The sequence below is a fragment of the Podarcis bocagei genome (assembly GCF_964188305.1).
Source record: "Podarcis bocagei genome assembly, chromosome: 5".
In the NCBI taxonomy this organism is placed as follows: Eukaryota; Metazoa; Chordata; class Lepidosauria; order Squamata; family Lacertidae; genus Podarcis; species Podarcis bocagei.
This window is the reverse complement of record NC_138129.1, coordinates 68,958,886-68,973,287: the sequence shown is the minus strand read 5'-3', so window position 1 is coordinate 68,973,287 and position 14,402 is coordinate 68,958,886. Positions and strand designations below refer to the sequence as shown.

The following is a 14,402-nucleotide window of genomic DNA, read 5'->3' as shown; positions in this document are numbered from 1 at the left end:
CAGCAGCTCCTCCTGACACAAGCATTAATTCAGTTTTTGCAAGGATTGACCTTGGCACAAGGAAGAGATGTGATAGCATATCCCACATGGTCTTAGGCTTCTTAAATTACACCAGTGGCATGGGACTCGTAGGCACAGGGAGTCACATGCCACTGAGTTAACATAAGGACCCAGCATAGGAGAGATGACTGAGGTTCTGTTTCAAGAACCCACCAGGTCTTTGTCAAGAATCGTGTAGCCCAGTTCCAACATACTTGAAGCCTGGGAATTTTTATCCCCAAAGGTAAAACCTGATGCAACTTTTAGGGATGATGATAGACCCTATCATTAGTGGATGAGATTCTAGTTGTGAATAAAGTGAAGCATTGTGAAATATATTCCTCTACATTTTTAAAAGCTTAGCATTAGCAGTGAATTCAAGCAGACTGTCTTTGATTAGATAAATTTATATCCATATGCTTATTTCCTTTACTTAGACCAGAGTGCATTGGTTGACTTAGTGCTGAGCCATAAGAGTAGACAACTTTTATGGGTTGGTTTTTTTCCCTACAGTCAAATGATGAAAGCCATCACTGTGGTTTTGCTTGAAATGAACAAATTGTCTTGGGAGATGAGTACAGTAATTGACTTTCGTCTTAAAGTGAGTGAAGAAATGATAAGCATGTTTGCAACATGCCTTTGAATAAAATTTTCAACTCCTTCTTTAGTCGTAGGATATCCTTTTGGGTTATGAGTGTAGAAGTAGATGATTCACTGCTTGAGTTGTAGATTTTTAGTCCTTTTTTGAATTATAAATTGAAAAATACTGTTGAAATTAGATAGAACTTTTTTGTATGTTCTCTTAAATGCATTAGAATTCCTTCCTCTTCATTTAATGCCAGAAACAATGGTTTATGTAACTTTTCTGTTTGGCTTAACTGAAAGAAAATGATTTTCATTTTATAAACCTGCTTTAGTGTCAAAACCTTTTTCTGACCCTCTGTTATATAAATAGTAGTGTCAATATTGAGCAGTTAGTGTTAACATCTGCTAAGAAATTTAGATGATTGCCTTCTGTCACAAGGAAACTACCATAATAGAGATCCTTATTTAGTCATAAAATTGAAATGTTAGCATATTTTCTACTACAGACAATGCTTTTTCTCATTGTTTTATTTACCTTTCTTTGAAGGTTTCGGAATGAGTGGATCATGAGGAACATACTTTAGGGACTTGCCATAGTATGGCTGCTTCTCGATCTACTCGTGTCACAAGATCAACAGTAGGGTTAAATGGTTTGGATGAAAATTTTTGTGGCCGAACTTTAAGAAATCGTAGCATCGCTCATCCAGAGGAAGTTTCTTCTCTTCCACAAGTAAGATCAAGATCACCAAAGAAGAAGCCAGACTCTCTGCAGACTCAAAAGGGAAATAACAGTGCACGAAGTAACACTGATGTGAAACAGCAAAGTTCTAGGGAATCATGGGTAAGCCCTCGAAAGAGGGGACTATCAGCTTCAGAAAAGGATAGTGTTGAGAAACAAATTGTGGACAATTGTGAGAAGAAACAAGGGGAACCTCATTCACCAGTTTTAAAGCGAGTTAAGCGCTGCCTGCGTTCAGAGGGACAAAACAGTTCAGAAGAAGTGTTGTCCTCTAAAACAGGGAAGGAACGATTGGAACGCAAGAGTTCAGTACCAGACAATGCTGCAGTCACTCCAGGAGCTAAACGAGCTTGTCGATGTCTTATATTGGACGATAGTGATAAAAGGGAAGTTAAAAAAGTGAATTCTTGTGCAGAAAAAATTAACAGTTTCTCAGTATCCGAAGAACTTGCAGGTTGTCAGACTGTCAATGGAGTTGATGGGAGAGGTCCAAATGCTGCAAAGTGTGACAACTGTCAGCCTGATGGGAATACAGCACAAAACAATGTTGTTTCCTGTTCATCTAAGGAAAAAGATGTTGCAGAAAATGGAAATTCATTGGCCCACTCATCATTTTTTCTCAACAGAAATAAAGAGGACAGTTTTGTTGACCACAGTGTGCCTTGCACAAATTCACAAGAACAGTTAACATTAGAGGACCACAAACAATTAAACAACTGTTTGCCTGAGGAAACTACTAATCAGGCACATGAGTCAGGTACGGGTACGGGGTCCTCTTCTGAAATCCAGTCACCTTTATTAAGGGATTCTGAGGAGGAAGTAGACGTGGTGGGTGATAGCAGTGCCTCAAAAGAACAGTCTGAAAAAACCAACAGCAACCTGGGCAATTGTCATGACAGTACATCAGTCTCAGGTGAACCTGAACCATCAGTTTCTGTTTTGGACTGTGTTTCCACTCAAATTGCATCTGTGTCAGAACCTCAAGAACACAGATACACACTAAGAACATCACCATGGAGGGTGGGCACAGCAAAAGGTAGCCCTACTAAACATAACTCTCCATGTAGAGAAAATGGACAGCTTGAGGAGAACAATCACAGTGCCGCTGAAACGAATGTAGAATCAAGTATTACCAATATCAATGGGTCTTCTGTAAACACAGATACTGTTCTGAATGAGAAAGAGAGAAGTTGTGATTCCGGGGAATATATAGATGAAGGACTAAGTAAACCACCCCCAGAGGCTAGACTTGTTACTGGATCCCAACCATCTGCCAAAGAGAGTGCCAATCTTCATGCTGTAGAAGAGGAAGAGGAAGAGCCTGATGTGTATTTCTTTGAATCAGATCATGTGGCATTGAAACACAACAAAGAGTATGTGTAACTATGGTAACCATGGATTCTGCTTTTTGTTTGTTATTCAAGCCCCTAGTTTTTCAAATACTATTACATCTGCCTTAGTGTAATTTCATTTAAACAATAGTTTTCTTTAGAAGACACTTGAATTCTGCAAGAACTATGATTTAAGTGTATTATTTTAGTGTGAGAGTATAGCAGGAAGTTGACTTTAAGGCTGCAGTCTTATATCTGTCTATCTAGAAGCAAGCCCCATTGAACTCAGTGGGTCTTATTGCTGAGTAGACATGTATAGAATTTCAGTGTAAAACTTCATTGTTTTTGTTTTTGAAAGCTAATTCAAAAATTAGAATTTTACATTTCAGGTTTTATTGCAACGTTTGAGTGAAAATTTCATTTTATTAGTATGCTAAATACAATGTAGTCTGTAGAATAGTGGTATTAGTGTACATAGCAGAGTGTATAAATTGTCAGTGAGTTATTATGGCAGTTACATAGTATTGCAAAAGAGATTAATTTATATAAGCTTCAAATTAATTAACCTGGTTTATGTTGCTAACTTATTGTGTAGCAGTTTCTAAACTTACTCTAAAACTGTCATCTGTAAAATCTAGTAATGTTGCATGGAATTCAGCATTGTGAATTTCAGTTTGCACAGATGAAACAATCCCTTCTCTCCTCTCCCTGTGCACTGTTGGGGTTCTACAACTTCCACAAGTCAATTTTGGGATGCATGCAGTGGGGTGTAGAGAGGGGTGGGGGAGCCCCACTGCATAAGCAGAAGTCCCCATTTGTGCAAGCAGAGGTTCTGCTGATCAGGCTTCTTATATGAATCCCTCTCGTGATAAAATCATATGGTTCATCAATTAGGTTTAATACATTATTAGCTGTATAAATATATGCTTGTCATTTTGACAAGTGGAGGTTGGGAAGGTTTGTGAACTGCATATAACCTTCAAGGTATAGAGATAGTGCTTTTCCACGTGAATCCTCAACAGCTGAACATCCAACAGTGAATTATTCATAACCGCGCCCCTGCCCACATTTGGCCTTTGCTGGGTATAGGAGGCTGATGAAGTAGCAAAGTTGATGAAGTAGCAAAGTGTGGTAGGCTTTGTGGTCTAGATCAGTAGTGGTTTAGACAGTTGGTGTGGGCTGGGAGAGAGAAATTCAGCTTCTGGATCTTAAATAACCCAAGACCTTGTTTATGCAACAAGAAATATTAAGTTACTTTGAATTAATATGTACTTTTGAGATTTGGAGTATGTTAAGAATGTCTTCCTATTCTTGGAGTTAAACATTTTGTCACTGTTTATTTAGTTGCATTCTCAGTACTGAATAGCTAAAGTATTAAAGGCCAGTTAAAAGGCTAATTTTCTGATGAACAGAGAAACATGATATTTTCTAGCAATAAATATGGTTTTGTACATTCAGTTGTAACTTTGGACATTGTGACGCAGAAGTAGCAGATGATTGTCTTTCATCTCTGGGATCAGTGACTGTATTATTACTTTTGGAGTCACATCACTTAAAATGGATGTTTTTACTGCTGGAATTAAATAATGTGCTTTGAATAAAAGCAATTGGATTAGAATAGTGTTTTTTCCTGTTAACATTTTGTGGAAATAACTGCAATAACAACAATTGGCTGCAGTTTATTTTTCCTCATAAGAATTTGAAACATATTTACAGCTTGACCTTGTTTTTAAGTTACGCTTTCTGTAAATGGATGTTTCCCCATTGTGATCTTTTCTCAGTGAATGCATAATTTTGAAACGGAAATGAACTGTTGGAAATCAGATGTGGACTGAAAGGCCATATCAAACCTTGTTTGTGTGCTAGAGATGTTTTAGTGGTTAACAGTTGTTGACAAAGTGAAGTTGGATTTATGTTGCACCTTACAAAAAACTTTAGTTTTTGTTTGGCACATGTTCAGTCAACACATAAAAGTTGAATATTTGTTCCAAGCCAAAAGCATTGCCTTTGGTGAAGCTGATACTTGTATATCTGATGATTGTGCTGTCACCAAGGGATTTGCGTGTTTACCGGTATACCTTTTTTGTTGATGATGATATTTTTTTTTATATCCCACTTTTCTCCCAGACTGGGATTGAAGGTGGTTTACACAAATTAAAACAACACAGAAAAAAAATATACCGGTAGTAAGCTAAAAACATATAAAAGATAATACTTATTCCCCCCCAGTCTCCCAGAACATGCAGAGAAATGAAGACAAAGCCTTAGGTTGCTGGGGAAGTAACCAGGTGAGGAGCCTTAGAGAGCAATGGGAAGGTGGGGACCTCTAGTCCTTGCAACTGCCTCATTGGGGCAAGGCCTCTTGGGCAGAGTAGCTGTGATCACTAGGCCTGTGCTGTTTTGGCTTATTTGAATAAAGAGCTAACTTTACTGACACCAGGTGGTTTATTGCTGACCTAACCCTTACTCCAGCTACTTTGAATTGTGTCCAAAAACAGACGAGTGCCTGGAAGTAGTCAGTGGAGTTATTGTAACAAGGGAATCATATGTTCCCTATAACCGGCCCCTGTTAACCGCCTGGCTGCAGCTCTTTGGGCCAGTTGGAGTTTATGAGCACTTTTCAAAGGCAGCCCCACATAGAGTGTGCTACAGTAATCCAAACACAATGTAAATAAGGTGTGTGTCTTACTGTGGCCAGATCAGACATCTGCAGGAGTGGGTGCACCAGCTTTAACTGTGCAAATGCACTTCTGGCCATCTGGGCATCCAGGCTCAGGACTGAATCCAGAAGCATACCCACACTGTGAACCTGAGTTTTCAAGGGCAGTGTTACTCCATCCAGTACAGGCTGAATCCATATTCACTGTTCTGGTACCTCTGTCTTGTCTGGATTAAGTTCCATTACTGATGGCACACCAGTTTATAACTGAGACAATTTAGAACAGTGTCTCCAAATCCCATCCAGCAGAACCAACTGGGACATACACTGGGAATTGGACAAGGGAAGTATGTCCAAAGCTTCCTCTGTCCTATAACTAGGCCTAAAACCAGATTGAAATTGATCTAGGTGTTCCATCTCATCCAGAAACCCCTGGAGCCTGAGATGCCAGTATACACTCTAGTACCTTGCCCAGAAATGGGATATTGTTGAATTGTTTGAAAGGTTGGATAAATGGTAGCTGCTGCTTTTTAGAATGTTTCATAGATACTGTACATATGGATTAATATCTCATAGTCATCTCAGCAGGCACCTTTTATTTTAGCCTTTAAACATTTGCTGAAAACTTTTCTATGTCACTAGGCTTAGGAAGACCATTAATAGCTTTTGTAATAGCTGATTATCTGTGATTTTATTTTTTATATGGTTTTATTGTATAGATATAATTGTTGTAAACTGCTTTGATATTTTTTTAATGAAATCACTATAGAAGTATTTTTTATACATAAATATTTTTTGGAATATTTTGGTTACAACAGCTCTGGCTGCTCTGTAGAAGGCAAAAAGAATAAAATGTGTGTATTTTTTATGGCCAAATCCTTTTTTTCTGATTTTATTTCCTCTAGATGGAAACAAGATGCTTTCACCCCCCCCCTTTTTTGTAAAAATAACTTTGTGTGTGTGTGTGTATGTGTAAAGAATAGCAAATTGAAGAGGACTTGTTACTTCATTTCATTCTTGGATTAATTTCAGAGATTCTCCCTCCCAATAACCCCAACTTTAGAACCAATTGTGTGTGCCAGAATTCACTTTGAAACACATGAAGTAATAAAAAGGATAATGGTTTTAAACATGTTCAGAGTACTTTGTTTCTCATCAGTAAATGAACAAAATGCAATAACAGAACTAAATAATTTGGGAGGGCAGGATTCTCAGTTTGGGCCTAATGAAGCCAATCTTCTCATAGGCAAAAAGCTTTGGAATAAGTTATCTATCATGTGACTAATAATTACTGATTCTTATTCCACTTGTCTACTAAAAGTTCCCAAAGGCAAGTCCAACTTAGTTTTCCCGACTAAACTGTTAAAAGACTAGAATAGCAAATATCTCATAAAATATGTTTCCTTGATCAACAGCCTGGTTTGGATGGTTATATATCTGCTCTCTATATTCTGAATCATCCTCTAAATTTCTTTTAGTTCAGAGAGACCACTACACCTGGAATTGAGCTCTGCTCTTCACCAGCTCATATAACTTTTAAACACCTTTTCCATTTGTTCCTGTTTACAAGTGCTGGTGCTGGAGTGGAGCATTATTCCAGGGTTTGGGACTTGAGCTCTGCTTCCAACCCAGCCTAGCCCAATTTGCAATGTTTCTTCAATAGACATGCATTTAACAGGGTTATTTTTCCGATAACCAGTAATGATTGTCTGGAAAATACTGGAACTGATATATATATTTACTAAATTTTGAAAACCGACTGCAGACAGAATGTTACTGATTTTCTAACTACGGTTAGGAAATTATTGACACCCCATAGGCTTCTACATACCTTTACCACTTGTGTGCAACTTCCCCTCACTTCTCTTTTCAGAATTACGTCTATACTGGTGTTAATTCTAACATCCCACTTCTAATCACGTGTATGCTTTTATCTCTTGTTTTGAACTCTCCATGGTTGCTATTACCATGAATGCAACCTTAAACTGCACTATAGTCATATCTGAAAAGGGAATGAGGGAAGGGATTTTGGTGTGAAAGAAGATGGTGTGAGAAGTGAATGAGCCTACTGGGAGCTTTCAGTCTCACAAACGTGGTAAAGGGATCAGGAACGCTATGTCTGTCCTGGTACCAGTGGTTTATCATCCTCTTAAAATGCTCCACAAATTGTATTTTCTGTTTTACCTTGCTGTCGTTGCTTATTGTTCTCCAGTCTCAGTTTTAAAGTGTGTTAAATAAATAATTAGTGTATACACAATTAATATTGTGATTCCACAGCAGGAAACAAAATAATTGCTTGAAATAGCAGAATCAACTAAAAAATAATGAAACATTTCCCTTGAGATACAGGATGTGCCTTGTATAAACCTATGCAGGAAGTTCATGACTCTTATGTTCTAAGTGAGCCACCTCTGTGCTTTATCAGAACAAACACTACATCTGTCACATTAGCCTGTTAGTATATTACAAAAGATGCTATGTTTGTTCCATTTTAAATTTATAATACGCTTGGTCTCATCATAAGAATAAAAATAGACATTCATATGTTGCATTTTCAAAACAGGTTATACCCTAACTTCTGATTTATGAAGTATGAATATTTTAACAGTATAGTCTTATCTGAGCGCGGCACCCCATAATCGCCTTTGACTGGACTTAACTGTCCAGAGGTACTTTACCTTTTTCCTTTACTCTGTTAGTTAATGTTGAATGAGGAGAATCTTATTTTTCTTGACTAGAGAAGCAAAGATTTATTAAAATGGGCATTCAGTTCTACCATTGATAGATTAACTTCATATTGTCAGTATGAAGAAAATTTTTGAAGCATTTACTTGTTGGAGATAGTGTTTAGCTTTCTTTTTATGGGTTTTTCATCTATCATCTGTTATCATGATGATACAGAAAAAGGACTTATTTAAATGTCCTGTTGTGATAATTCCCTACATAAATATATGAATCAGAAAGTGAAGCATAGAATTCAGTTGTGCTGCTGATAATATAGCAGTAGTTTTATGAGTCCATGCAATTTCATAGCAGTCCTTGCATATGTATGGTTCTTTTTTGGTGTTGCCAGGATTTTGATTCTCGTAAGAAAAAAAGGCAGTTGTAATGAGTTAAGTATTTTGTATTTTAAACTTCGTTTCAGTTGCATTAGTATTTAATCGTTATGTGAGCCACCTGTGGCAGATGTGTGGTGGAATGGCATAATATATATGTATTCAAAATGATGTTTTGAGATTAAGTTTGTTAGCTTTTGTGTTGGCAAAAAAGTTAATTGTGTTACAGTTGTAAGATTGGAAACCTTGCCTAGGATGAAAAAAGAATTTTATTTAGAATACTAATGAGGTTACTAGCTTTCAATACTTACCATATGATTGTGTGAATGTATATTTGGGGTGGATCCAGAGATATACCGTGGGTGAGGTGGAAAGTGACTTTTCCACCCCATCCTCTCCCAGACAGTCTTCTGAAAAGGCTTCTCAATTCCTTTGCTGAATGGGGTTAGATGTGGTATGGGAGACGAAGGGGAAAGATTGTGGAAAATCTCTGCTCACAGAGATGCTTTCACACCTTTCTGCAATCTTCCTCTTCTGCCACACCACACTGGGGATCACTTAGGGGTTCTCCATATGTGGTAGCCACTGCAGGGGGACCTCTAATTTTTTGTTAACCTCAATGGTTCATCAACCAGCAGGTAGGCTGGTTGATCTTTGCAAAACACACCCAATGCCTATGCTGAACCAGTTGCATCTGTAATCATTAAAGTTGTGGCCTAATTTGAATCCAGCGTGTGTTTCCTGTTCCCTTTCTTTTGTCTGTGCACTCCACCTCTGCCTCACTGTGCCTGGGCCCACAAAACAGTAGACAGCAGTGTAAGAACATTTTAAAGGAAGCACTGCGGCAATAAATAGTTCAGGAGTCCCCTGGCTCATGTATGAGTGCCTACTGGGTATGTAGCCTTGTGCTTCTCTGTAGATTCAGCTGTCTTCTTTGGCTCTAGGAAGTAAACACATTTTCTATCTGCCCTTGGGGCAATCTGAAATTATTAGTATAATGAAAATGGCTAATTATAAACAGATTTTAATTATTTGGACTGACGGATTGCTTTGTAAAAATAAAGTTGCATGATAGACCGCTTAACCCACAGCAGCTTAAATATAAATCACATAAAATAGTTTATTGAACTAAGTCAGCTGAGAAACTAATTCTTCTACTGCAAACTATGTTGGAATTTTGACTGTATAAAAAGGACTATATGATCTTTCAGATAATTAGAAGGCAGACTTAAAAATGCAAAACATATGTGAAATCTTTACTAGTTCATTTCATGGGTTGTTAGACCTGAGAACTGTGGTATTGCTCATAACAAGCAATCAAAGAAGACGGTATTACTTCTAAGATTGCTTTCAGAATCCCTATGTGCAAAACCCCTGTGCAAATATTAGTGAGTAACTAATACAATGTGCATGTAGAGAGGCTGTGCATGAATTCCCATATAGACTTTGTCAGACAGTAGTTTCTGTAAGGATTGAACCTTATATGGAAATCCAGAACTGGCTATTTTTTGCGTTCTTTTCTTAGTCCCCTCTTCTCATTCCTCTGTGTCCAATGTGATAATGAGGCATATCCTACATTCCAACAACTTTAGGATCTCTCATTAGTGATTCACTTTTTCCTTTCCTGTTGACTGCTCTTGCTATGGAAGGAAGTGAATGCCTATATTAGGAATTCATCCAGTTATTTAAATTAACTACCCTTGGCAAAGGCTTGCCCAGTAGCTTGTCTGGGAAAGCCATTCAAATGTCAGCATATTTCTTCTCACATGAGATGGAAATCAAATTGTTGCATAAAACATTTCTAGCTGGACGCACTTCATGTTTATCTAGCTACAATGAACACACTAAGATTCCTGAGTATTCAGCCTAAGATGTAAATATGTTGATTTTTTTTCCAATAGTAATGGGAAAATATTCCAATTTTGCACCATTAGGTATGTATTCCTTGTTGGGTTTGTTTTATCATATGTTTAGACAATTATATATAGGAACAATTATGCACATGTAAGTTTCTTTTCCTGTTACTTCAGTGTCATAATTATTCAGGCCCGCCCACACAGGAGTTGTATATGTTTGTATAAACTATAAAAAGTAGCTACCCTCTATGAATATGTATTTGCAAGGCTTGTTGTCTAACATATTGTTAGAAAAACATTTATCCTCTTGGGATTTGTGCCTATTAAGCCAGTTAAGTACTGCTTTTATTAATGTGCTTAATAGTATTGCTAAGCAAAAACAATGCTTTCCTTTTGCTAAATAATAAATAAATCCTGTGAACATGTATGAACTCCTAAGATGTCAATGCAAAAGAATTATTCTTTCTGTGAGACAGCAGTGTAAGCAAGAACTCATTATTTATGCTTTAGGAAATAATAATAATAATAATAATTTTTTATTTATACCCTGCCCATCTGGCTGGGTTTCCCCAGCCACTCTGGGTGGCTTCCAACAAAATATTAAAAACACAATAAAACATAAAACATTTAAAACTTTGCTAAATAGGGCTGCCTTCAGATGTCTTCTAAAAGTCAGATAGTTGTTTATTTCCTTTACATCTGATGGGAGGGCATTCCACACAGCGGGCGCCACTACCAAGAAGGCCCTCTGCCTGGTTCCCTGTAACCTCACTTCTCACAGTGAGGGAACCGCCAGAAGGCCCTTGGAGTTGGACCTCAGTGTCCGGGCTGACACATGTCAGAACTCTGCATTTGTGTGGGTGTGAACACATACACTCACAATAATACTGAAGATATAAACCATTAATGATGCAGATAGGAAGGAACTTGAGGCATGTCTTTGGTAAGACAAAGCAAAATAAATAAGATATAATAGCTTTCAGTATCAACATGAATTGCATCACTGAAAAGTGAACTATACCATTCATGCAAATGTGTATAACAGAGCCTTGGCTCTGTCCTGAGGCTGCTTTATCATTAAAAGAAACACAAACAGTGGACTGAGACCTGCAGTAGGCCTTGGACCGCTTTCAGATGGGGCTCAGTCCACAGCCTGCCCAGTGCCTGCTCACTTAGTCTGCCCCACCCCCTAGCTATGCCAAAATCTTTTGCCAGGCAAGGTTTTGTGGTATATTTTTGGGAGTGGGGGGAAATTAACTCAGGTTAAACTCATTGACTATGATAGATAGATAGATAGATAGATAGATAGATAGATACTTAGATACTTCCTTTGCCCAGGTATCAGAGTGATACTAGTCTAGTATGTTGGAACCATATTTATAGTGGCAGGTAGAAATAAACATACTGTGCAGCAAGAAGAAAAAAGTCATTGTTTTATGGCTTACTCAGCATCCAGTTTTTTATACTCGTTATGTGTTTTTGCTGATATTTCTATAAAGCAGTCAATCCTACCACTATTTCAGATTAAAAGAACTTCTGACACACATTCTATTGGTGCACTTAAAAAATTACTTTAAATATATGCAGTCCTGTTTAAAATAATATGCTTTGTTTGAGTCTTTCAGATAAGTGTGCTGGGTGCTGAGGTTTTAGGGTTTCCCCCCTCCTTTTGCTTTGGTTATTGTGCATAGAAATCTGTAGTGAGTTGTTTCCCTTTGTCTCTGTAGTTATCAGAGACTGTTACAGACGATTGCGGTACTCGAGGCTCAGCGCACTCAAGCAGTTCAAGATCTTGAGAGTTTAGGCAGACACCAGAGAGAAGCGCTGAAAGATCCCATTGGATTTGTGGAAGGTCTCCAAAAGAAGGTATTGCAGTGGGAATTTTTAAGCACCCCTGAGAGATGTTTGATAACGAATAATTCATCTCCTGCAGACAAGTGCGTGTAAATGGTAGAATTAGGGGAAAACATTGTCTTTCTATAAGACACAGGCAATTAGAGCTTCTTGAGTCTGTTACCTTCTCAAATACATTGTTCAAAACTGTGCTTGTGAAGATTTTGTAATGAGGTTGTAATGTTGGTTGAGGGCCTGTCAGATCTAATAGGTAAGGGCAAGAGTTTCCATTCTTCTTCCCTTAACTTGTCTTTTCCCAAATTCCCCACTTGGGGCTGGTTCTTCTGATTCAGGGCCTCCCATGCACTCAGGTAGCCGAGGTATGAAATGGTTCCCCATACTGTGCCCAACTCCCAATTTGTTTGGCAGTTTCAATTAAGCTGTCTATATAAGCCACCACTCTCCGTAACTGAGGGGCAGAGGCAGCCATTAGTTCCTGACTTCATACCTCCTTTAACCATCAATGACATGTTCAGTGGCCTCCATATCCTTTCATGCTATAGACAGCGCCAATGCTTCTTGTTGTTGGGTTTTTAAATGGCCCCTTAACATCCCAGCTACAATTCACCCAGGGGTGACACTGAAACATTGGGGTAGAAAATGGAGTTTATGCCCTCTCCCACATCCATGTCCCTCTCCAGATAGCTTTCAGTGTAAACTCAGCCCTTCACTCCTGATCTTATGAAGCCCTCTTACAGCCTGAGGACACGGGCACCAGGAACTCAATATTATCAGGGTTCCCGATTGTAAGGTTCCTGAATGGAAGCCCCTTACAGACTTCTGTGCTAAAGGCTAAAAGGACGAGTGTGGTGGGAATGGGCATGATTCAGGATTTTGGGGTAATGGTTGGTACAGACACCTAGTCTCTTCCTGCTCCCCTTGCCCTCACGTATTTAGACTGAACATTTGAAGAAGGCTTCTCATTGCAAAATTTCTGCAGAGAAAAACACAACATCTCCATGTGACCAGGTGTTCATGCATAGGATTTGGTTCACACTGAAAGCTGTCTGCAGGTGGGGAATAAGTTGCATGCTCACACTAATGTCCCACCACGCTGTTTTAGGGTTATTTGCCACCCCTAGTTGAATGTATGCTGCAGCATTGTAACTCCTCCTGCTTGTCATTGACAGTTAATTTACTTCTGATTTTGCAGAGAAAGTTTAGATGTCCTAGCAAAGAGAACTAGCAATTGAGCTGTATGATGCAGTCATGAGAAAGCAGAAGTGTCTGTTTCAGGCCAGTCTGTAGATGTTTTTGTGGAACATACTGCCATTGATTACAATTGAATTATTAAGGGAAGAGCATATAGTGAGTGAGTTGTAGGGGGAAATATCCACACACATTCTGAAGATGTTTTTGACCAACTGGTATGTTCTTTAATTTCTATTTCCTGGTCTCCTCCCTGTCTCTCTTAATATGCTATATTTGCGCACAGACTAAAATTTGATGGGAAATCATGCTTTCTATTTAGCTAACAAAAGACAGTAAGAGGAGATGACTGTCACTGTTTTAAACATGATCTCCAACAAGCCATCATTTCCCATTCCCCTACATATTTTATATGCTTTCCTGTGTATTACTGTGGACGAGTTCCTTTTAAAATGTGGAAATACAGTAAAACATGGGTTACTTTAAAACAGGCTCATATTAGTTTCATATTGCATCACTTGAAAGTGTGCTTTGTGTGTATTTGTGAACTCTTTTCTTCATAATTTTGACTTTTTCAGGTTGATGTAGGGCTTCCATATCCACAGAGAGTTGTTCAGCTGCCAGATATATCCTGGGACCAATATACTACAAGCCTTGGGAATTTTGAAAGAGAATTCAAAAACCGAAAGCGTAACAGTAGACGAGCAAAACTTATTTTTGATAAAGGTAAGTAAATAACTGTGTCATGGTGGTGGGGCACTCTAATGCTCTTTAATAATTATTTTCTATTATTTTCAGTAGGTTTACCTGTAAGACCAAAAAGCCCTTTGGATCTCAGAAAGGATGGAGAGGCCACTTCGTACTCTGTCTTGCCTTTCAGTGATTGTCCAGAAGCTTCAGCAAACAACCGTCCGCAGGTAAATACTACCAAAAATAAGACAGAAGCTATTTTCAGGATTTTATAAAAGAGCATTTTCAATAGTTGTACAGTGGTGCCTCGCAAGACGAAAAGAATCCGTTCCGCGAGTCTCTTCGTCTTGCGGTTTTTTCGTCTTGCGAAGCAAGCCCATTAGCGGATTAGCACTATTAGCGGGC

General features: G+C 38.4%; 1 protein-coding gene across 7 annotated transcripts in view; it reads left to right on the top strand.

Moving 5' to 3' along the window:
* ZZZ3 (zinc finger ZZ-type containing 3) overlaps positions 1–14,402 on the top strand; it is a 42,119-nt gene that overhangs the window by 14,292 nt on the left and 13,425 nt on the right. For 5 of the 7 annotated variants that reach the window (XM_081193692.1, XM_081193694.1, XM_081193690.1 and 2 more), the window contains 4 exons: positions 1,172–2,736; positions 11,993–12,131; positions 13,886–14,033; positions 14,106–14,224. In XM_081193692.1, coding sequence (XP_081049818.1) covers positions 1,223–2,736; positions 11,993–12,131; positions 13,886–14,033; positions 14,106–14,224 — 1,920 coding nt within the window. In that variant the 5' untranslated portion in view covers positions 1,172–1,222. The remainder of the gene's footprint in view (positions 1–1,171; positions 2,737–11,992; positions 12,132–13,885; positions 14,034–14,105; positions 14,225–14,402) is intronic. The other 2 variants (XM_081193696.1, XM_081193695.1) reach the window with 1 other exon arrangement.